The 24704-nt window shown below is 52.9% G+C and overlaps 1 protein-coding gene across 5 annotated transcripts in view; it reads left to right on the top strand.

The window, feature by feature from the left end:
* The window catches only part of ASTN1 (astrotactin 1), a 193926-nt gene extending 174214 nt beyond the window's left edge, over positions 1–19712 (top strand). For all 5 annotated transcript variants that reach the window (XM_038414175.2, XM_038414178.2, XM_038414177.2 and 2 more), the window contains exons 17-23: positions 2079–2347; positions 3049–3182; positions 3922–4073; positions 5769–5904; positions 7755–7855; positions 10284–10467; positions 14412–19712. In XM_038414175.2, coding sequence (XP_038270103.1) covers positions 2079–2347; positions 3049–3182; positions 3922–4073; positions 5769–5904; positions 7755–7855; positions 10284–10467; positions 14412–14646 — 1211 coding nt within the window. In that variant the 3' untranslated portion in view covers positions 14647–19712. The remainder of the gene's footprint in view (positions 1–2078; positions 2348–3048; positions 3183–3921; positions 4074–5768; positions 5905–7754; positions 7856–10283; positions 10468–14411) is intronic.
* Positions 19713–24704: the final 4992 nt, after the last annotated feature.

Raw genomic sequence — 24704 nt, 5'->3', positions numbered from 1 at the left:
CAGAACCCCACTCAGACCCCCCCACTGCCCAGCATCCCAACACACAGACCTCCCCCACCCCCCCACAGGAGACTCCCCACTGGCCAGCAGCCCCACACACACCTCCAGAGACCCACTCCCTCACACCCTGGCCACACTCACCGGCCCTGCTGGAATGTGACGGCGTCTGCCAGGCTGAGCTTGCAGTGCGGCCAAGACCAGTCCAGTGCCAGGCTGGGGAATCACTCTGGCCTCTCGGGAATGGCATGATTAGCCAGGTCAGGGTCTGCCCCTCAGGACCCACTTGCCTGGAGATATGATGACTATATGTTCCCGTTTGGCTGAGACAGTTCCCTTTTTAAGCTCTGTCCTGGCCATCCTGACTTTTTTGACAAAAAAGGGCATTTAGTTGGCAGTTGATCAGTTGGCAAGAACAAATGAACAAATAGCCAGCTTACCAAAAAAGTCCGGTGCGCCCCCCTAGCAGGACATGGAAGAACGTGTTGGGGGGGGGTGGCAAGGTGAGGTGTCAGGCAGCTTGGGGCGTCAGCCTCAGCCGCAGGTAGAATAGAGCTTGGGGCGGGAGTTAAGGCCCAGCCCCAGCCCCTGGCAGTGGTGTGGGAAGGGGTCAGCCCCTGTCCTGACAGCAGCATGAGGAGCTCGGGGGGGTGGGGTCAGCCCCTGGCTGTGGCATGGGGAGCTGTGGGGGAGGGGTCAGCCCCAGTGGCGGATTTAGAGTTAGTGGGGCCTTGTGCTCAGCTTCATTTTTGGGGCCCCTCCTTGGGACCCAGCCAAGAAAAAGAACATTCTCTCATCTTCTCCCCCCACCCTCGTTTTTCATAATTTTTTTTCTTCCTCCTCCTCCTATAAGTAATAGCAAGTAAATGGAAAATAAAGTGAGGTACCTTGATTATTGTTGTAGTCTAACTTACTTTTCCACAGACCACTTGACAATCGCTGAGGGTCTCAGCGGACACTTAATGATCTTTCCAAATATTGTTTGTACCATTAGCTAATTACAGTAAAGCACTTTGGATAAGAGCGCTTTATAAAAAAAAATGTAAAAATAAGTTGGGGTGCGGGGTCTGGTCAGGACTTAGGGTGCGGGAGGGGGCTGAGGGCTGGGGCAGGAGGTTGGGGCGTGGAGCTCTTACCTGGGGCAGCTCCTGTTTGGTGCGAGGGGTGCAGGAGCTCCCATTTGGCGCTCAAGGTGGGGGTGGGGGGGTGCAGGAGTCAGGGCATGGGGTGTGCGGGGGCTGGGTATGTAGGCGTTGCAGGGGTCAGGGCAGAGGGCTCGGGGTGTGGGCTGTGGTCGTGGGGGTGCTCCCAGCCCCCTGTCCTGAGCGGCTTATGGCAGGGAGCTTGGGGGGGGGGTTGTGTAGGGAGAGTGCAGGGGCCCCGCCTTTGCTCCACCCTGACCCGATGTCACCCCCTTCCCCAAGGCCCCACCTCCATCTCCTCCTTAGCCCTGCTTGTCCCCCTCCCTCCAGGAGTGCAGGCAAACAGCTGTTCAGCAGCGGGGGAAGCGCTGGTGGGGGGGGAAGGGCAGGAACATGACATGCTCGGGGGAGGAGGCAGGAGAGGGAGGAGCTTGGCTGCCAGTGGGTGCGGGCGGAGCCTGCCCTGCAGCAGGAGCCCCTGGAGCTGGCAGGACCAAGCTTCAGCCCCCGCAGCTGCCCTGCCCTGGGGCCCCCTGTCGTTGCGGGGCCCCGTGCCAGGGCACCTGCGCTTTACTGTAAATCCGCCTCTGGTCAGCCCCAGCCCCTGGCCATGACATGGGGAGCTCAGGGAGGGGTCATCCCCTGGCAATGCGGAGCTGGGGGGGGTAGCAGCCCCACCCAGGCAGCACGGGGCTCCAGCTCTCTCAACCCCAGCTGCGGCCCAAGCAGAGTGGGGCGCGCTGGGCTGGGCCCCCTTTGGAGCCTGGGCCTGGCCCCATGGCACCATTGTAAACCCGTTACTGGTCAGTATTTCCCGACTATGAAGTGAAGTGTGGCCATCTATGGTACTGGAAGAGCCAGGGGCTGCAGAGGGAGAACAGGTGAGGGCTTTGAGGGGGAAGGGGAAATCAAGCCAACCCATATTCTCTCATTTCGCAGGCAATTCACCCTCTGATGAGTCTGAGGAGCGAGAGCGGGACCCCAAGGTTCTCACCTTCCCCGAATATGTCGCCAGCCTGTCCGAGTCGGGCACCAAGCGGATGGTAGCTGGGGTCCGCATGGAGTGCCAGAGCAGAGGCCGCTGCCCCTCCTCATGCCCGCTCTGCCATGTGACTTCAAGCCCGGACGTGCCGCCCGAGCCAATTCTGCTGGAGGTCACCAAAGCAGCGCCCATCTATGAGCTGGTCACCCACAACCAAACCCAGAGGGTGAGGAGCCGGTTGCTGAGAGAGGGGTAGAATATGGCAGGGTTGTGATTGGCTGAGCCAAGGTTATTAGCAGTGAATGGCTCTGGCGGGCCTGGAATGACAGCCAGCCTGCGTGTGGTGTGGCTGGCTGGCAGCACTGCCACTTGCCCACTGGCCTTTCCACCTCTTCTTATTGAGCCAGCCTGGTGTTTGCCATGTGGAGCATGTAGGTACAGCTCCAAGGGGTGTAGCACGTGGCGAGCGGTGAGGAACAGCCAGAGAGCATCCCAGAGACAGGCATCTGCCTTTGCGGGGCTGTGTGAGGTCACCATAGTGACCTGGCACTTGGCACGCTGCCATCTAGCTTATCAGGTCAGAGCACCAGCCACCATTCAGCATGCGCAGTAGTAAACAGACCCAGGCCTGGCTCAGCAATTGCCACTTGAAACCAGTTGCAGATGGGTGAAGGCTGAACATTTCTGCTCCGATCCGTGAATGGCCCCCATCCTCTTTGACTTCTCTCTGTGTCCCCTCTTTGCTAGGAGATCTCCAAGCTCTCAGCTGCTGACAATGCGCTCAGGGCTGTGTGGGGAATAGCATGCACAGAAAGTTACAGGTCTTCAGATGCCAGTGGCACAACGGATGATGAGGGTTCACCCAGTGGCACAGCGGGTGATGAGTGTTCCTGCTTGCCGCGCCTTAACCCTCCTTCTCTATCTTAGCTGTTGCAGGAGGCCACCATGAGCACCCTGTGGTGTTCCGGGAGTGGGGATGTCATCGAAGACTGGTGCCGGTGCGATTCGAGTGCTTTTGGTGCCGACGGGCTCCCAGCCTGTGCGCCCCTCCCACACCCGGTGTATGTCTCTCCCACGCTGATTTTGCCTCTCCTTTGCAGAGATTATTTCTCTTGAAGGGAACTTTTGGTGCTGGTGCAAGGTGCCGGAGCCAGAGGCCCAGAACCAGCGTGTAGCTGGAAGTTGGGGTGGCAACAGCAGCTCGAGCTTCCCTGTAGAAGGTCTTGATCCCTGACCCCGAGGGGCGATCTCCTGGCATAGCAGGGGAGTTGAGTATGGCAGAAAGGTTTCAGCAGCACTCACTTGAAAACAGCTGCCTTCCCCAGGCAGGGCTGGGCGGTCTCAGAAATCAGCGGGATGTCTGCACAAAGGAAAACCTACACTAGGCTTGACTGGTGCTGCAGTTTTCCTACATTAAACTAGTGTTTGGGGGGGGACCCCAGTGCAGGAGCAACTTAGGCGCAGGATGGGCTGGATGAGGAGGGGAAGCAGCTGGCCTTGTGCTCTGTACACTGGCTTTCTGGGCTGCAGGCAGCCATGCAAGGCTGTCACCAGCCACCTTTGCCCGCCACCCTACGGATCATGTCTTCACAGCCCTGCCTCCTGGGAGGCACGGGGCATAACCCAGCCTGTGACGTGTGGCTGCAGAGGACAGTGAGTTTCCAGTAGCTCAGAGGGAGCAACAGGTGGAGCCAGCCCCACACTGAAGAGGGTTGGGAAGAAAAGAATGGCACCATTAGGGGCGGGCAGGAGCTGCCTATTCACAGGGCCTGACCCACCTTGGTTTTCCCTCGTGCTCAGGCTGCGGCTCTCCACGGTGCACGAGCCCAGCAGCACCTTGGTGGTGGTGGAATGGGAGCACTCAGAGCCACCAATCGGAGTGCAGATCGTCGATTACCTCATCCGTCAGGAGAAGATCACTGACCGGATGGATCATTCCAAAGTGGAGACCGGTGAGGGCAGTGATGGAGGGTGCTGCTCCTCCAGCAGCCAGAACTGGGCTCTGCTCGGGCTCCTCCTTTGCTCTGGGGGTGGGGTGGCACTGGCAGCCGATAGAGTTCATTTCCGGATGGATGAGGAACACCCTCCTCACAGCTCTGTCTTTTGCAGCATTGGCTTGGTAGCAAAGGCTGAAATCAAGAGCAGAGCGCTTTCAATGGAGAAGGGTGGGCCCCAATCCAGCAAAGTACTGAAGCCCAGGCTGAACTTTAAGCCCACACTTAAATACTTTGCTGGATTGGGGTCATAACTGTCTGTTTTCACTTACTTGCGGCATTCCAAAATCTGTCTCTTCTTGCTCTGAAAGCCTGCACCCTAAATTCCTCCCCAAGTTTTCTTCTGAATTCCATGTATCTGTTTTCATCCTGAAACCTTGTGCCTCTGCTGAGGAGAGGAGACTTCATTCCATCGACCTCAGATGTGCCTTAGCGTTCTACCTGCAGAGAACCTAATCTAACAGAAAATCACCTAGGCTATTTGTTGCCATAGCACACATGTCACTAGGATGAGCTATATCCTCTCGGGAAATCTCTAAATGGATTCCTTGGTGCACCGTAGTGTGCTACCAATTAGCACATATCACTCCACCAGAGCACACGCTGCCTCTACAGCCTCCTTGCAGGAAGTACCATTACTGGACACATGCAGAGCGGCAGACTGGAGTTCCAGTCACACATTCCCAAAACACACCAGTTCGGGTCTCTGCTGCAGATGCGGCAGTGGGAACTGCAGTGCTTCAACATATCTGTCTTGCCAGCATCCTCGCACCCTCCTGACAGATTACACTTGCCCACCGCCCACACGTGGGATACACATAGGGATCAGCGCTCAAAGAAGAAGTGGAGATTACTTAGCCGTAACTGGAGGTTCTTTGAAATGTGTGGTCCCTGTCTGTATTCCACTGCCTGCCCTCCTTCCCCTCTGCTTCCGATCCTACTGGATTTGTGGTAAGGAAAGGAACCTGCATTGCCTCTTATTCCCTCGGTCTGAGGGATGAGGAGAACTGTGCAGGCCAATGGACACCACTTGTTAGCATTTCCAGCCTTGGGCGCAAGGCGTGCATCCCCACCCATGTGTGGAATACAGACAGGGACCACCACGCATCCGGTTATAGGCAGGTAACCTTCATTCACAATCACACCAGTCTCCATCTCATTTCTTATGCTGGAGACTCAGTGATTGTGAGGCTATTTGTATTTCTCTGTCTGCAACAGGGACACTAAGGCTTTTCCTCACCTGAAAAAGCTCCATAGAACTTCCACTTGCCCCCTAGCAGAGAGGTCACCGGCCTAAGAGCCTTGATCATGTGCTGCAGCTCAGGGTCAAGGCAGGACAAAAGAGCAACGTAAATGTTTTTCCTATCCTTCCCTCCAATACATTTCTCCCCTTCCATAGCTTCCAACTGGCTAATATCACACCGGAGGCAGTACACAATGCACCAGTCCAAATCACGAATAGCCCTGTTACAAGGTCCTTTCCTCATTGCTCCTGACCCGCCCGGAAATTTCTGATCCATCACTAGGTATTGGGCTCACTTGGTCGGTGTTGTGACCCATTATAGCCTCTTCTCCTCACCCATCGTCCTCTGCTTAGGTTCTGGGGCATGGGAAGATAATTGCCTAAAATCTCCTTTTTCCCTCTTTCTCTAGAGACGGTGCTGAGTTTGGTGGATGACATCATCTCCGGAGCCAAATCCCCCTGCGCGATGCCGGCACAAGTACCTGACAAGCTGTCCACCACCATCTCCTTGATCATTCGCTGCCTGGAGCCTGACACCACCTATACGTGAGTGACGCTGCCTCTAATGGGCTACGCCCAACCTTGTGAGAAGCACTGCCACTTCTAATGGCTACTCCCAAGCTTTCTCCTCATCTTTTGGGGGGGCATGGAGAAAGGGAGCGTTCATTCTCCGTCCCCTTGCATGGCAAGCTCCGCCCCCCCCCCCATTGGTTCATGCTGGATGTGCTCCTGGAACTATGCACAAATATTAAATCATCATCACCACCTTGTTGGCTAAGCTTGCCAGGGCTGTGCACTCAGCTGGACAGCATTTCCCTGTCGGTGACACGAAAGCTCTTGAATGCCACGTTTGATCAAAACCAGGAAATGTTCGAGAGCTCAAGGGCCAGAACTTATTGATTTTCGGGAAAATGGGGAAACCAAAATGGGGACAAACTGATGGAGCCCTATCAGCTGTTCAGCACAGCCACAGCTTCATGCACTTCTGCAGTTTTCTGAAGACCAAAGACCTGTTTGGTGGCACCTGTTAATGCTTCCAGCCTAATGATACCCCATCTCATCTGTGCCTACCTCCCACTAGGATTTAACATGCTTACACTCTGAATGATTGCTCTCCCAGACAGAAGGAAAATGGTGGAAGGAGGGCATGCAGGAGAAGAGAGAATGCAGCCCCTCACATGGGGGAAGGGGCAGACAAAGCCCCTGGCACACGGGGGGGTGTAGGAGGTTGGTGTGATTAAGGATGTGGGGCATGCAAAGCAGCTAGCATGGGCAGAGGAAGAATGGGGAACGCTGGTTTGGGAGGAGGTAATGAAGGGCACCCATAGCCCCATGGTTGAGGGAGTCTCTGAAATAGCTTGGGGTGGAGGGTGGCCCACAGAGAGGTGGTGAGCGGCAAGGAGCCGCTGGTGCACACCAGGAGCTGGGCCTACATAGGCTGCGAGTGGTGCATCCCCCTCATTTTTTTTTATCCCCTGGGGATGTCAGTGTGGGGGGAGGGGAAAATCTGGGCACAGCAGCATGTGGGTATCCCCCTCATCTGCCCCAGAGGGTTATTTCCCATTTGCAGTTATGGCCCAGCTGCTGATGGCAACGCTGTGCTCCGTAGATTCAGAGATGGGAAGCCCAGCAGCAGCAGCCACACCGAGCATGTGCGGCAGTGCTGGAAAGATCCTTAACTCCCGCCCTTCTTACACCTGCTCAATGATCTTGTCCAGCCTCACCTTCTGCCAGGCCCACAGTATGACTCCAGTCCACATGGGATGTAGACTCTCACCGAGTGTCTGGACTGATGCCTGACTTACCTACAGCCCCACTCCCAGAGCCGGGGGCGGGGCAGGCGGGCATGCTGCCCTGGCTGCAGTGGAGGAGGCTCATGACGTAGTCACACCAATGCTGCTGTAGTTCTGTTCCTTCCTTATCACCTCCTCCAAGGCTGGGCCCAGGGTAGAGTTTACGCACAGTGAACACCTCAGATGGCATCAGGATGGAGACAGCAGGCTCTTCATATGTTAGCTGGCTCTTCCCTGCTGCTGGCCAGGGCTCTGCTCTGCATCATGCATCAGCGCTGTCAGTGCCCCAAGTGCCAGTCCCAGCAGAGAGCTACCTGCACTAGGTTGAGGTCACTGTGCTGCAAAGGGGATGCCAAGTCTCTTGTATTGAGTTCTCGCCTCCCACTGGGTCTGCATGGAAAAGCAGCGCAGGCCAGTTTGGGGCACCTGTGTCAAGCAGAGCGAAATGACATGCATGGTAGGACAGCCCCATATCTCCTAAGCAGCTAGTGGCATACATTTCTCCTGATGGGGGTCTGCCATGTGCACCTGTGTGTGAGAGCACCAGATTCCCCAGTCTGTCTGCTGTCTCTGTGCTGTGGTAACATCTGCCCTCTCCCCCAGGTTCACACTTTGGGGAGTTGATAACACGGGGAGACGCTCCAGGTCAAGTGATGTGACGGTCAAGACCCCTTGCCCAGTGGTAGATGACGTGAAGGCTCAAGGTAACAATGGGGGTGCTTAAGGTGGGGTGCTGCCTTCTCCCCAGCAAAGCCCTTGTCTGACATGCTGGGCTTCACTGCAGTGGATTGTCAGAGCATGGTTAAGCAGAACATAGAGCAGGTGAACCCTCATTCTTTTTTTGTTGGGCTAGCTGAAGAGATACGCCCAAGCCAAACCTTAGGCGTGAACGGCCCTGAAATTGGGTGGAATCCAGACCCAGGTTGCTTTTGGCATCTTTGTAACAGGCACACTTGAATCTCCAGAACTGAACACTCTCATAAACACTGGTGGTGTATGGATCTGGATCGAAGCTTCTCAGATCTAGCCTATCCCTAGTTATCTGTCTGGTTCAGGCTGCAAGACCCTTGGGGTAGGAACTTTGGCCCAGATCCTCAATGGGAACTAGGCACCTAAACATCTCTGAGCTTCTGGGCCTTTGTCGTCATCTTTGTCCATGCCTACCTACAGCACTGCATTAATAAATAATGACGATAAAGCGTGACGAGAAGGAAGCACCATCTTGGGGCTCCATGATCTCAAGGGTTAAGGGGACTTTGGAGGCTCTTGATGGAATTATTGCCAGAGGACACGTGGCTGTTTCTCTGATTATATTGGGACAGAACCTTGTTAGAGGCAATGGGAATCAGGTCAGTACATCTAGATTGTGCAGGTGGAATGAGTGTGTTTGTTTAAAAATAACATCTCATTCCACTTGGGTGGGAGATAATAGGAAGCATTGTTCTGAGTGTGGGATGGGGTGACTGGTGATGGGGTGACAGCGCTACTCTTCTGAATAAACCAGTTAAGATCCCATTCGGCAGTAATCAAGTGGTTCCCACATGATGGCTGTCGGTTAGGTGGCCTCTCCCAGGCATCAGATCTTGGCCCTGTTCCCATTACTACAGCAATAATTTGCTGCCCCGATAGACAGCATCTTCCATTTGCGGTTTTCAGAGCGTGGGGTCTCTCCCAAAAACCGAGCACCAGAGCCAGCAGTAATTGGAAGCCTGATTCACAAGAGCAGGGGTGGGCAAACTTTTTGGGCCGAGTGCCACATCTGGGTGGAGAAATTGTATGCAGGGCAGGGGGTTGGGGTGTGGGAGGGAGTGTGGTGTGCAGGAATGGGCTCAGGGCAAGGGATTGGTGCAGAGGAGGGGTGTGGGGTGTATGAGGGGGCTCAGGGAAGGGGGTTGGGGTGCAGAGGTGCGGGATGCAGTAGGGGGCTCAGGACAGGGGGTTGGGGTGCACGGGGTTCAGTAGGGGGCTCAGGGCAGGGGGTTGGGGTGTAAGGTGCAGGCAGGGGTCTTGGCAGGGAGTTGGGGTGCGAGATGCAGGCAGGGAATTGGGGGGGTGGGGTGCAGGAGGAGTTCGGGCTCCGGCCCGGCGCCACTTTCCTAAAGCGGCTCCGGGGTGGCAGCGGCGCGCACTGGGGCCAGGGCAGGCTCCCTGCATGCCCTCCCTAGTCTCATGCCGCACCCCTCTGGGAAGCAGCCGAAACCATGTCTCTGCATGGCCCCTGGGGGAGGCGGGGCACAGAGCTCTGCACGCTGCCCTTGCTGTGCCTCCAGGTATCTCCCCCGAAGCTCCTATTGGCCGCGGTTCCCTGTTCCCAGCCAATGGGAGCTGCAGGGGGCAGTGTCTGGAGGCAAGGGCAATGCACAGAGCCCTCTGCCCCCAGGGATGTAGTGCCAGCCGCTTCTCAGAGCGGTGTGGGGCCTGCGGCACCATGGAGGGCAATCCCGCAGGCCGGATCCAAACCCCTTACGGGCTGGATCCGGCCCACGGGCCGTAGTTTGCCCACCCCTGCACTAGAGAGACCAGGGTGTGAACGATTGCAGGAACTGTGGCTGGAGTCCCTCCAGGTTAGGATTGAGGCCAGTGGGAGGGTGAGTGGATGGAAACTTGCCTTGCCATTGGTTGTTCAGGCTGATGGCGAAGTGTTAGAAAAGTCCCCAAAGGGTTGGACATGTCTATGGCTAGTACAAAAAATACAGAGTCCATGAGGTTTGACAGGAATAGAAACCCTCCTGTTTCAGGGCATAAGCCAGCCTGAGTGATGGAGGTTAGGAGGCATATTCACCTGGGCACAGGTTCTCTTAACTGCCTGTTGTAGGGTTCCTTGCACCTTCCTCTACAGCAGCTGTATTGGCCACTGTCAGAGACATGCCACTGGACTAGAGGGACCACAGGTCTAATCCAGTCTGGGAAATCCTGTATGTTCCATTGACCCTCCTTTTAGAATATGTCCTGGTGACAGGACACCCGGGGGGAAATCCTGGCCTTATTGAAGTCAGTAAGAGTTTGCTCTGGACTCCAGCGGGTCCAGAATTTTGCCCCAGGGCTCTTTACTTGATATCTGACCTGGTTTGAGGCAACATTTCCTTTCTCTGTGACAAACGCGCTTACAGCCCCCTCTGTCATCCTACCCAGAAATAGCAGACAAGATCTACAATCTCTTCAATGGCTATACCAGCGGCAAGGAGCAGCAGACAGCCTACAACACTCTGCTGGACCTGGGCTCGCCCAGCCTGCACCGGGTCCTCTATCATTACAACCAGCATTACGAGAACTTCGGGGAGTTCACCTGGCGGTGTGAAGATGAATTAGGACCCAGGTAAGCCTAATAGCCATGTCTGCTAGCGTAGCAGCTCTGCCTGACCAATACACCCCTGAGACTTAGCTACCGTTAGGAAGGTTAGATATGGCACATTGTATTACTGTGGCACATATAGGCCCAAAATGAGATCTGGGCCTCAGTGCAGTTACGAACTGCCCTGCTGCTGTGCCCCAGGGAGGACTCAGGCACATGGCATCTGCACTGCCACAACTTCCCAGGAAGGACAGCTTCAGACTGGGTCTTGGGCTGGATAGGATGTGGTTGTAGAAGATAAAGAAACAGAGGGTGAAGTCCACTATCCCAGCCCTCCTTGGCCAACTTGACCCTTGTTGATGTGACTTCCTGAGACTGGAGAAGAAGGAAGATCAATAAAAAACCTATGAGAAGAGGGACTTTGACAGGCACCATAGACTCCAACCCTTGAGTCTACTGAGTTCAGGAGATTACAACGGGGTGAATGATTCTCAGAGAAAGGGGACAGTGAAGGGATGGGTCAGCCCCCTTCTATCCCACGACGAACGCCAGCTAGAGTTCAGAGACCAGAACCCTAGGGTCAGGATGAATGCAAGGCCTGACCCTTAACCTCCTTTCTCTGCACCCCCACCTGGGTACTCTGAATTGTAGCTCCAAGTATTCACAACGCATCCCCTGACTGCCCAGCACTCACCCTTTCACTGGCCATCTGTGAATCTGCTTGTGGGCACCTTGTCCCATGGCAACCATTCACTTGCTGAGGAGTCCTGCATGCTGGGTGAGAGCAGCAGAAGACTGTATAGTCCCAGGCTGAAGCTGGCTCAGTGTCTTCCCGCGTATGCTTTGGCAGGGTGATTTCCCAGCCTGCATTTGCAGGCAGCTTGACATGGGGGAAGGGGGGGTAGCTCAGACAGGAGGCCATGGGACTAAGAGAGCTTTTCTCCTTCAGGCACAACCATGGAATGGGTGAACTAGTGCTCAGAACCCAACCAAAATCAGGGTGGCTTTAAATCCCATACAAACCCACAACCACCAGCCCTGGTCTAGGAGATGCAGGTGGGTCTGGGAACCACAGCACTCACACAGCCACCTTCTCCTTCACCCCAAGCTCCAGCTCCACCCTCCCCCACATCTTACCTTCAGGTGTCTTCAAGTGGGATTGGGGCTTGCATCTGCCAGGCTTCGGGGGGGTATCAGCTTGGCCCACTGCCTCCCCCGGGCCTGGGAAGTTTTTCTCATCCCCTCCTCCCCAGTTGCCAAGGGGCACTGAGTGGTCCCTCCCTGTCCTTGTGTGGCTCTCCAGCAGATTTCCAGGGAGGGCCTCTGCCTCCTGTATCTTCAGCACATCTCCTGGTCAGGACAGAATGACAGAGCCCGCAGACAGACACAGCACCAAGAAGCTGGGAAAGGGCCTCCGTCCTGCTGCAAAAGCTGTGAGACTCGGCAGGGGCAGGCAGCACTCAGTCATCCCTACTTGCATTCAAGTATTAGTGGATGTCTCCTCTTGTATACACTTGCTAGGGAACCTCCAAGGCCACCTTAACTCCCCAATGCTAAAAAGACTATTAAGTCTTCCTTACCCCGGATAATCATTGGGGCTGTTTCCTCTCTGCGAATGCCAAGTGTGTGGGGTCTGAGCCATTCTGGCGACACTAGAAAAGATTCAAAGACATCCCCCCCACCTGGCAGCTCCCCCAAAGCTGTATGGGGGGAAGATGGCTACTAAGGGCCACCCCAAGACATTTAAAAGTGTGGCATGGGGTTCCCAAGGCCTGGGCAGGGGTGGGGGTGGGGGTGGGGAGGCTGAGTGGTTAGGTGTTCTGGGACGGGGCTTGTTTTCAAGGTCCAAGTTCCTGTAGAAGTGCAGTGTTCCAAGAGGTAGGTACGTTGCCATCTCTGGGCATGGGCCCTGCTGGGGGAGGGCTGGTATTTTACATACACATACTGACCCTTGCCTGTTTCATGCTGCTCTTCCTCTGTCTCCTTTCTTGAAACTGAGCACCAGGAGGTAGAGATCAAACATTGTTCCCCTCCAATGGTGGCTTCGGTGAGGGCAGCCGATTGCTGGGAACTCGACTAACTCCAGACAGGCGACCTCGACACAGAGCCAGTACCAGAACTGGTCCTGATTATCCTCTCCCTGGGCACTCTCGGCAGAGGGGCCAAGGGCTGACTGTGGAGAGGGGAACTCCCCTGTTGACCCTTTCGGTCATGGGGGAGGTAAACCGGCACGGTGTGGTGCACAGTATATGGGGGAAGTTCAGTCTCCAAGGCTGGCAGCGATCAGCACTGAATCCACTGAACCTTTTGGTTGGTTTGATTTCAAAGAGAAGAGGGCGACAATGCAGGCCATTCCTTGGAAATGTTTGAGCATTTGACATGAAATGACACAATTTCTGATGAAGCGTTTGCAGCTCGTGCTGTTGGAAAGAAATGCTGAGACAGCTGCCGAGGTCTCTGGTGGTGACAGAGCTCAGAAGCCGGACCTCTTGGTGAAGCATGCAGGCTGGTGGGGACAGGAGAAATCATTTGCAGATGACGTCATTTAGCCAGCAGAGTGTTCATTTGACTTCTCTCTGGTACTCCTTGGGTGTCCTGGATTCAAACCCAGGCCACTTGGACTCTTGGGTGAGCTGTCGGGAGTTGGCACCTTCCAGCCTGCTATGCTGTTCCTGGGCATGCTTTGTCAGAATGCGCTTGTGTCACTTCTGGTTTGTAAGCAAGAGGTTTGAGGCTAGAACCGTGGCCATTCCCTCCTGCTCCGTGAAGGCGCGCAGAGTGCAGTTAGCCAACCACCTGCTCTAGAGAAGAGCCAGCACAGAGGGACAGGTTGCCTCCCAACAGACCAACAGCGGGTGTTAGTGCCTGACCCAAAGCCCACTGAAGTTACGGGGAGTCTCTCAGCTTCTGTAGGCTTTGGATCTGGGCCTTAGTGACTCCGGGCCTCATGCTGTATGGTGCTCAGCCTGCTGAGGAGTGCTGAGCTCTTGCATTGCTAGCCAAGTGCTCATTGCCTCCCAGGAGGCATCACCTTGCTAGTCTGGGCCTGTCGTGGATTGGGAGCAGGCTTCTGCAGCCTGGTACCTCAAGGTAGCTGCCTCAAAACCACCCATGTCAGCAGCAACAATTTGAAGCCTGCAAGGAGCGAGTGGTGGGACGTTCTGCAACCTTGCAAGGGAGAGCACCACGGTGGGCCAGCCTTGATTCCACCTTGCTCTTAGCCTGCTAGGGATAGTAGTTGGCAGCTCTGGAATGGAGACGGCTGGCTGGCCTGGTTCACTGCCCTCTCCATGGCGAGTGGGAGATCCTGGCGCATACCTACCTGCAGTGCACCAGGTTGCAGCTTCTCTTCTGGTTCCTCCACAGCCTCCTGCCTCGGTTCTGGCTGCACTTTTCCTCCTTTTGGGTGGTGACTGCAGCTCCTTGTACTTCTTTGTGGAGCAGTGGGTGCTGTCCTGTGTTCTCTGCTCAGTGTCCCCATCCAGAGCCCTCTGTCTAAACTTTTGATCTCCACTCCTGGCTTACCATGTGTTGTCCTACAAACTCAGTTGTTTTCTGGGCTCTGGGGCCCCTCCCTTGTTTGAGCAGGGTGGGCCTCTAGTCCTAAATGAGTTTAGCCCCCACCCTCAGAGAAAGAAAAGATGCGAGTGACCTAGGGGGCTGAGATGGGGACAGAAGCATGGTGGCTGGGTGGGGAGTTGGTGCCAGCTTCGCTTTTCATCCTCAGTATTGAGGCTGGTCCGTGCTGCCCCCTTCGGCAGGGAGACATTGCATTCAGGTGGCATGGAGATTAAGGGTGACCAAGTGACTTTATCTGCCACAGGACTGTTATCCTCATTCTCCTGGGCCTTTTCATGGTCTGTTTAACCTTCCTTGCGTCTCTCTTTTTACACCTTCTCTCCCTTTCCCACCCCCCTCTTACCTCTTGTCCCACCACGTCTCTGGCTTCTCCTCTGCCCCATCTGCAGGAAGGCTGGCCTCATTCTCTCCCAGCTTGGGGACCTCAGCAGCTGGTGCAACAGTCTCCTTCAGGAGCCCAAGATCAGCCTTCAGCGCACGTCACTTAGGTATCTCGCCTGCCGCTACAGCGAGATCAAGCCGTACGGACTAAACTGGTCAGAGCTGAGCCGGGACCTCAAGAAGACATGTGAAGAGCAAGCGCTAAGCGTCCTCTATAATGACTATGGAGACAAAGACAACTGAGGGGTTGAGGAACCACTCTCAGGCCCCTAAGAGGCAAGTGGGAGAAAAGAGCATTTGTGGGAGTTTTATAAATGGATCTGCAGGAGGTCACTGAAATCTCCCAAGACAAAACTTAAACCAGGGAGGGAAACCTGGTATTAGACTCTTCAACACAGCCAATAGCCTTTCTAGTTGGAGGTCTTGTGAGACCCAGTTTTTGTTTGTTTTGCTCATTTTACCAAGAGGTTCCTTGGACTGTGTAGTGAACACATATTCCAGAATGAAAGATACACTTTTTTAAAGGTTCCAGCCCATGACTCCCACCCACATTCCCCATGCAGCATGAACCTCAGTTTCCAAAGAGAACAAAATCAGAACAACAGAAGCCAGGCAGGGAGAGGAATCTCCTCTTTAGAATTAATAGACCCAGCCTCTCAAATAACATCAGGTCTGGGAAAGCAGAAAGAGGGCATAAGCATCCAATTTTGCTCTTTCCCATAAGGATCCAGCTCTGAGATTAGATCTGATAACAAAAAAAGTGCTGCAGTTGTAAAGGACAAGCTCTGGACTGCAGCAGTAATAATCTTCAAACCATCTGAGGATAGGGAGGGCTTGTAGCACCCTCCCCCTTCATTCCTTGCTCATTTTCCAGAGTCCCTGATCTTGGCTCTGTGCTGGGATCCTGCAAGGTCCTTCCAGTCTGTAGTCAGCCCCAAATGTCATGTGGGGGTGGTCACTGAGGTTAACAGGGCAGTAGCAGTGTACTTTTCCCTGGACTGCATTTGTGCCCTTTTTTGCCACGATAACAGCTACTAAGCAGTGATGTGTTTGGGCAGAGCTCTGGCTAAAATGTAGATACTTGGGGAGCATTTACCCTGGTACCAAACCTCAGCCCATGGCACAGTATCAGCTTCAAAGGTGCCACCCAGCGTGACCAGTAGGATGTGGGGTGAGAGGAACTGTGGGATTGTTTTCACTTTGCAGCTGGGGTCGTCTCTTTATCTTCAGATCCCTCTCCACTCCGCTTAAAGTGAAACTCCACCCGAGTGTGGAATGCATTGCGGGGTGGGGGGGAGGAGCCAAGAACACACACCTAGGAGCAGACAGCTACCTACTGAAGAGATGCAGTCTAACCCTTGGGAAATCCCTTCTAAAAACTGATCTCTGGCTTATTCTTTCATGAAAGATAAAGCATTTGAAAAGTGACTTCAGTAGAGCACCTGGGATGAATCTGGCTCTTTTAAGAGCGCTTCCCACCACACCCCCAGAATAGGGCTGATCTTCCCTTGTTTGATTGCTCTTTCTTGCCACAGCTCGTTGAGGTTACTGCAGCATGAGGCATAGGTGCTGACTCTGTGGGTGTTCAGCACCCACCAGCCACAGCTGTTCCCTACCCCTGCTCAACAGCTGATGGGGGGGCAGCTCGGGAAGGGGCTTGGATGAGGGTGGAGAGTGGTGGGGGGTTAGGAAGAGGCAGAGTGCAGGTGGGGCCTTGGGGGTAAGGGGTGGAGTGGGGGCGTGGCCTTGGGGCAAATCGGGGATGGAGCACTTCCAGGGAAAAGGAAAAGAAGGCATCTGTGACAAAAGGGGCTAACCCCTGAGGGGACTGACATGAATCCTGTGTTTGTACAAGAATTCATACCATGGCAGCAAAGATCTTCACCTTTACTTAGAGTCACAGCTTTGCTGTTTTAAACTCTCATTAGCACTAGGGGAGATGGGGTAATTCCAGTTCAATGGCAGACAGCATCTTTATTACCAGTGATGATGGGAGAGGGAGAAAGACTTCCCAGTCCTGGAATGAGGCTACAGAGGTGGCAGGTAGAGAAACATTCTTTGACCTTGCCAGCTGAGAACTTTTGATTTGGAACAACTGTGAGATGAACATGGGGGCCCTATGATAGAATATTTATAGCAGCTCTCAAAGTAGAATCTCCTTTTAATATTTTAGTGCTGGCAGAAGCCATCTGAACACTTTATGCTTTCCTGCCACCCTTCTTTTCTCCCACTAAGTGCCAAGGACACAAATCTGTTTGTTTTGTATCTAGTGTGGAGTTAAAGAGCTCTACCCACAGCGTTACCTAACAGTATTTGCATATCAGCAACCACCATGCCCGGAGAATTTTGCACATTAGATATGTCAGCTCTTCTGACCTTTTACAGACAGGCAGATGCAAGATAAAACTCCCTCTGGCATGACAGTAGCATTATAACGTATTGCCAGCTGTGTGGACAAACTTGACCTCAGGAGAGCTGACTTAGACTGGTGAGTCGAGAAGAGCACCCAGTACCATAGTTAGACCATTACCTGGAAGAGTAACTATTAGGTACTAAATGCAGCCAACGAGTGGCTTCATGCAAAAGAAAGTCTGCTATATGCAACAAAGCAATGGAATCCATACGGATGCCAGATTGCACTTTTCATGATCTCTGTCATAAAGGTCTTGTACCCTTCTGCCCCCAGCAGTAGACACTCACTGGTGCTTTAAATGCCTTGCATGATGCTCTTGCCCAGCTGGGGAAACGGGAGAGAGATTTTAGCAGCTCCAAGGTGGTTTATGCTCCAGACCTGAGGGCTGATTTCTCTTGTAAAATCATCTCCACTTGCAGAGTCCCAGGTGTTATAAAAACACTTAAACTAACCTTGGCCCGTATCGCACTTATGCTTAGTTATTTGTCTCCCTGCCCCTCAGGGCCAATGCATCCCTCTCAAGCCACTTTACAAAGCAAGGATAAGCTAGCTGCCAGGAAGCTAACCTTGAAGCACTCATTGGTACACTCGGCTATAATTCATACACAGCCCTGGATATTTAAGCTGGGTTCAGTGAGGTGGAATCTTGGCCAAGACTCCTGGGTTTATCTTACTCTTTTCAGCAAATGCCAGGACAGTTTTGGATTTCACATGGGCAGCCCCCGGGGGATGGGCAAAAGAGATGTTAGCTTGATATCTTCTCTGAAGGACTCTTGAACACGTATGTCTTTGGCCCAGAAGTGAGTTTGTTGCTCACCCAGCAGTACTGCATACGTGGCATTTTTATGAGAGAGAGACTTTTCCTCTCTATAGCAGCCTCCTCCCCCTTTTATCACTTCCCAGGTGCACAGTGTAGGAGGCAGGGTTGGTCAGCTTAGAGAGTGGGAGTCTGCCAAGAAACCCCTGCATCTGCCAGACACTGGGCGCTCACACCTGCCAAGGTAACTGATTTGTCCCACCCGTGACTTGTGTCTGGGCTTCTCAGCCATTTCCAGATTGCTTCTGCTCTTCGCATTTTGAACTACTTGCATCACAGAGCCCCCCCTTCCCAAGAAGCCACTGTCTTATCACAGTGATTATACATGGCAACACCTTAATTGGTTATCCAGTCCAGGTCATGGCCAGAATAGGATTCTCTTTGATACTGTGTCCCCTGTACACTCCAGCTCTTTGGCTAGTTCCCTTTTTAAAAGGACTAAGGTGTTGGGGTTTCTAGCAGACCTTTATGGTTGACCTCACAGGAGATTGTTGCTTGCTGAGCATGACATACCACCCTGCGACACCACTGTAAGCCCACCTTTCAGGTGTTGGGACAGCATGAGTACCTGCTGCTGTTTTAGTTATTTGAATGACAGGAGCACCCCAAAAGGCCACATGAGGAACATTTATTGATATTACTCTAACACCTGGATGCTCCAACTGAGCCGGAGTCCCCATTTTGCTGGGTGATGAACACATGCAGAGCTGGTGCTTACAATCTAAGTAGACAAAGGGTGAGAGGGGCATAGACTTGCCCAACAGCACACACAGGAGGACAGTGGCAGAGCCACATCTAGAACCCAGTTCTCTCTAGAGCCCCGCTCCCAGTCCAGGGCCCTACCCACTAGACTCTGCTGCCTGCCTGTGGTGCTGAACAGAAGTAGGAGTGTTACCTACTTACAGTCGTCATTTCCCTAGCACCATTTCCATGCAGTGCCCTTCCAGGTGAGGTGCATCAAGGGATGCAACAGCACCTCTTGCTGGTGCAGGATAAGGTGAGAAGATCTTGGAACCCAATGACAAGTCCCCCTCTTCCCCACCTTGCACAAGTGAGAACACGAGGAGCAGCTAGAGGAGGAGGACAGACTGCCGCTCAGTGCTGTCTTTTGTGGAGGTCCCCTAAGGCACAGGTTTTATGCCAGTTTCTTTATTCTTATGGGGTCTGGTTTCCTTGGTGGGATCATGAACCTGGTTGAACTTTATGGCAGTTAATCCTGAATTAACAGTTCAACAGATGCTTTAAGCCATGGAACATTTTAAACCAGACCTGGCTATGTATTATAGGGTCCTGGCACCAAACACAAGTATCGGCAGTGCAGCCCAGCTGCATTGCAATTGCACGTGACCTGCTGATCAAATCACTTATTGATTTCCATGAAGACCATTGGCTTCTGGGCCATTGATGTACACCACCTGGAAGTCTGGCCCCAAAGTTCCAGGTTCCAGATTCACAAAAAGTACTTAGTTGCTTAACTCCCCTTGAAATCACTGGGCATTAGGTGCCTAAATACCTTTGTGAATTTGGGTCACATACCACATTTGCTTATGGGGGAAATTCTTAATTGCAACTGGGTTTAGTCAACGGCTATGATAGATGTGCGGAAAATGACATTAACAAAGTATTAACCCTAAAAAGACGGCATTGACCACGCTGCCAACCAAATGAATGCTTTTATATGTCTGTGGCCACAGTCTCCCCCTCCCTTCTTTTCATCCTGCATTAATGGCGGATGATTCACTTGAGCCGAACCTCTGAGTTATTTTCTTGGCTGTAGCTGTACTACTGTAATAGCATTAATATCTTTTACTTGTTGTGCAGTTATTTAACATGAAGATGGTTGGGCTGTTTTTTGTGGGTTTTCCTTTTTTTAATTACTACAATTATTGTTTCTTGATCTATTAGAACTCTGTGATGTTTTACTACTGTAGATTGAAAGTGGGATGAGGGGTGGGGAGACATGGCAAAACCATAAGGAATTACAGTATTATTTAAAAAAAGGTTTTAAAAAAATAATTGTAATACTGTGTAAAAATCCAGATTAAAATTTAAGTGACTATTAAACAGAGCTGTTAGTAAGTTGTGGGTTTGGCAAATTGGAATGTTTATTTATAGTTTTGGTCCCATTGATGTCACTTCTGGCACTAGATGAAGTGTTCAGACTGTAACTTCCTTGCCTTTGAAATCCATTCCTGCCTCACACAAGTTGCCATGAGCCCAGCTGTCCACCAGATTAAGCAACTCCTTATCCACTCAGTAAACAAAGCAAGACCAATAGCTCCCATCAAGGCAAAGTCACTGCAGCGCACACAGATATTAGCTATGCATTTGCCCTGCAGTAGTTGAATTCCTGGCATGACATGAAAAAGGAACAGTATGTGTGTGGGTAAAGAATTGGTCGCTAGACTCTCAGATGGTGTAAATCACTAGAGCTCTGTCAACATCACTGCCAATTTGCATCAGCTGTGAATTTGGCCCTGGGCATGTGGTACAAGTGCAAATGTTTCTGGAGGGTGTGTGATTTCCCATCCTGGAAAACTAAACTAGCATTGGTGACTCTGTCAGGTTTATAAAAACAAGGAAATGTATCCTATTTATTACACACATCATGGAAAGTCATTTAAATCCTTGCATCGCAGACCGTTAAGCATAGTTACAACAGCCCTATGTAACACTTCCTGGGTCTAGCTTGCCTCCTTGCATTGCTGTTGTAGGGTCACACCCCAAAGTTCTCCTGCTTTTGACCAAGTGATCAAGCAATATTGCTTCTGACCTAGCCTTCCTTAAAGGTCTGAAGACGGTTTTCTTCCCCTGGAAGTATCCAACGCTACTGATCCCACAGTCCATACTAGTGAACCTAGACCACAAAGGTGTTAACCATGTGGGCCAGGATACACCAAGGGCCTCAGGCACCAGATCCTGAGACTTGCAATGCCTAACTTTCAGGTGCCTGGAAAAAAAAATAACAACACTGTGATCCCCAAAGCTGGCATTCAGGGCCTAGTTCCCTATAAAACAAATGGGGAGAGGTAGGTGCCTTAGAATACAATCCCCAGAAACCAGCACGCAAAGTGGGGAGCTGCCTAAAGTAGCCAAAGGAAGACACCAACAAATGGGCTGTGTCCTAAACCCTGCTCCTCTCATGGAGTTTGGTCGGCTGCAGGGAGGAACCCGTCTCTACTAGTGAGCAACAACCAGGAACCCATCACCTGGACTCCAGGTGGCTTAGGCATCTAAGGTTTCTTGCAAGAATGAGTTAGGCACCTGCCTCACCCCACACAAGATGGTGGCAGGAGTGGGATGTAGTGGTACCACCAACCTTATAACCTGTAGCCCCAGGCTTAGCACAGAGACATGGGAGACCCAGGTTCAATGCACCCTTCTGCCTCACAGGGAGAGGGGAGCCCCCTGCTCAAATCCTACTGCTCAGGAGAGGGCTCTAACCAATGGGCAATAGGGTATTGTGATGTGGAGCTCCCCCCAGCTTTCTTGGTGATGTGCTCCTTTGGATAAATACGTGGAGTCATCAGGCCCGAAGGAAAATGACTCTGTAGCCTGGTGGTTTAAGTACCCACTTGGGTGGTGGGAGATACAGGGTCCCGTCCCCCTCCTCTAATCACTCTTTCATTATGTATCAGCCGGAGACTCCTGTTCAAATCTCTGTCCTCCATTAAGCAGAGGGGAGAAGTGGACCTGGATCTGCTGTGTCCCAGCTGGGATAGCATTAGGCTAAAAGTGATGCAGTGGGCAGGAGCCCTACAGCCACCAGCCAGAGTTTGAATGGGAGCTGCTCTAGTAGGCAGTCTCTGAGCGCATTTACTGGCTTGGGCCCCACATGCCCGGTAGCTGTTTGGCTGCCTCTCTCCCTCCTGGTTTGAGAATTGGTCTGGGCTTAACAGGTGGCTGGAGAGGAGACAGGCATTCAAATGCCAAGAATGAGGTGGCAGCACACATGCTCTGAGGCAGAAACATTGGCGCCAAGGGACTTTTTACTCTAAAAACATAGGCACCAAGTTAGGCACTTGCAGGATTTGATGCGAGTTCAGTGAATCCCAGTGGAGCCTAAAAATGGGGTCTAGTTGCCCATTAACTGCAGTGATCACAGGATCATACCTCATGGCGCTGTCCCACCTTTTATTCCAGGTACTCAGTTGCATTAAAATAAAATACCTTCCTTGTGTTAATGTTCCACATAAGGGATTACTGTTGCCGCCATGGGGATGTTACACAATAAGACATGGGGAGAGGTGGCCCATATAACTACATATGGGAGCAGAGATCGTCAGTGTGCTTGAAATGGTGGGTGCGGGGCCAGCAGCTGGCACTGGATTGCACATGCATATGCTATTCCGCTATGGGCCACACTTGGCAAGGTTTACACACAGTGGGCCCATACCACCAGTTCTAGATACCTTACAAGCATAGAACTGGAAGGGCAGAAGTGACCTCAGGAGGTCATCGCATCTATCTTCTCCCTCCCTTCCCCCCACCTTCAAAAGAGCAATGCTTTTGGGGGCATGTGATGGAAAAGTCAGCCAAAGGACAAGTGTAGCAGACTCTTCAGGATATGCAGGTTAACTACAGTAGTAGCACTGTTAGGTATGGGCTACTCTTTAAATGCATGGCCCTGTGACAGCACGAAGCCTGCCTTGAGCCACATGCCGAGCATCAGGCACCATGAGCCACAGCAGCAGTGCAGAAGTCAGAGTGGCATGGTATAGGGTGTATTGCCACTCTTACTTTGTGTTGCTGCTGGCAGTGGCATTGCCTTCAGAGCTGGGTACCCGGCCAGCACCCGCTGGTATCAGGCTGCCCTGCCAGTGCTTCATTTGTGCCAGGGCTGAGCTCTGGCATCTCTGTCAATACAAATTAAATGCTTGTGGAGGCAGTGGGGCCCAGAGGTGATGGGAAGTCAAGGGAGCCTGTGGAGACCAGGGTGATGGGGGGGGGGGGGGAGGCGGGTGTCAAAATACAAGTTCACCCAGGACTCTGTTTTCCATAAGGCTGGCCCCCGTAAAGCAGGGAGGGGATCTCGCACTGAAGGAAAGAAAGGAGAGAGGAGAAACACTGAAGGTGAAACCTTGCAGAGAGGGCTAACTGTCCAATCTAGGCTCATGCTCACTCCCACCTCAGTGTCCCCTCTTGGACTCTTCACATGCCCAATAGCAACACTCCTTCTTAGGGGCTGGTTTGTTCATATACCTTTCAAAAGGAAAACCTGCCTGTGGCTCTTCCACCAGCCACCTTGTTTCCTGCGCTCCAGCCTGCTTAGTTGAAACTGGGTCTCTCTCACCCGAATCCAGGCCCTGTCCCTGGGAGCCAGGAAAGTCTTTGTGCAGGATGCACCCACTGCCCTTCTGCTCCCTGTCAAGCAATAGCCTTCCCCCAACTTTCATTTCTGGCTCTCCATGGGCTTCTCCTATCTATTCCCCCATGTGACCTGCCTGTCCCATGACATTCCTCGGGCCCTCCAGAGGGAAGGTAAATTGTACTGCCGGTGAGGAACCCAGCTCCCTGTAAAGGGCCAGTCACCGTGGGACAGAAGGATTTAAGAGGGGGAAAACAGAGTGAAATGCATTTCAAAATGAGTCTGAGGGGAAAAACAGGCACTGAACAAAATGTGTCCCACATGCAGAAGAAAGTGGGGAGTGGGGGGAGACTAGGAAGGGGAAAGCCAGGAAGCACAGCTGTGTTGTCCACGGAAAGATTGTCTTGGTCAGTATTTGGAGTTTGTGGCTTAGGGCTGTGCCTGGCACAACTAAGCCTCTCTTGGCTTTAGCTAGGGTGGAGTGGTGCCCCAGTCCAAGGCCTGACCGCGCAGGGAGGCCATGCAGAGCAATCCCATTTGCTCTGGGGAAGAGGACAACTGACTGCAGCCGCATGCACTAGCAGCTGGGCTGGTACCTCCCAATGTTCCTCACCACCACCCATAGCTAGTGTGACTAGATAGCAAGTGTGAAAAATTGGGATGGGGGGGGTAATAGGAGCCCAAATAAAAAGAGCCTCAAATATTGGGACTGTCCCTATAAAATCGGGACATCTGGTCACCCTACCCATAGCCCAGCGTGGTCAATAACTATGGAACGGGCCCTCGGCCTAGCAAAGTGCCTAGCACCCTTTTGGTGCTAACCAAGTGTGACAGAGGAATAATGGAACTATGACCCCCTTCCTTCCCCCAGTCTCATTTCACTCAGTGCCCCTGACCGCCAGAGATAGGAAAAACCCCACCAAGGGCCCCACTGCTTATTGCTAACAAGGAGCAATGACCTACATCATGAAAGTTCCCAGTGATTTTGGCGTCCCAACTTGAAACTCCTCTAAGGAGCCTGATTTGCAGAGGGTGGATGCTCAGCCCTTGAGGTGGCTCAGCAGAGACCCTCAGAAGTTGCGGCAACTCCAATCAACGGTGTCCTTGACAAGCTTAGGCCTGTGTGCCAAAGAGGGACCAGCCTTCCCCTCTGGGCCCATAGCCCCTGCTTGGCTGTAGCCGTCCAGAGGAAGGGAAGTTCAACAGTCATTCACAGCCAAGGGGGTCCACAACCAGAGCCAGCCCCATCCCTCACATAGCCAGAGGGCCTCTCCTGGTTCAGAGGCGCACCAGCCCTCCAGCCAACCGCCTCCTTTCACTCCATCATTGTGTCAGATTATTCTGCCCATTGTAAAATGGAACCAGCCCCCCATGTCTCATCTTCATGTAGACAAAATGAGGAAGATCCCCGGGGGGGAAATGGCTTTATGTATTGTGTATAGAAAGGCCATTGTGTCACCAAGGGAACCTGTGGAAACATGCAGGGAATAGACCTGTCCTGGGCCTTAACTATGTGCCTCCACGGCAGCATGGCAGCTGAAATGCTTGCAGGCTGCCCGGCCCATCTAGGGCTTGCTTGGAGCGGGCTAGAGGAACGGCGGGTACCCGGCAGGATTAGAAGGGACTGAAAGGAAGCAGCGGGGCCTAACTAAGGCTGTGCCCTCCCCCACACTCGCAGTGGGGAGTGTTGGGGTGGGCAAGGGGAGTCTGGGAAATAGCTGCAGAGCCAAAGGGATGAATTTGCATATACGGCTCCTAGGACG

This window comes from Dermochelys coriacea, chromosome 8, assembly GCF_009764565.3.
Source record: "Dermochelys coriacea isolate rDerCor1 chromosome 8, rDerCor1.pri.v4, whole genome shotgun sequence".
Lineage (NCBI taxonomy): Eukaryota > Metazoa > Chordata > Testudines > Dermochelyidae > Dermochelys > Dermochelys coriacea.
This window is presented reverse-complemented; position numbering and strand designations above follow the sequence as displayed.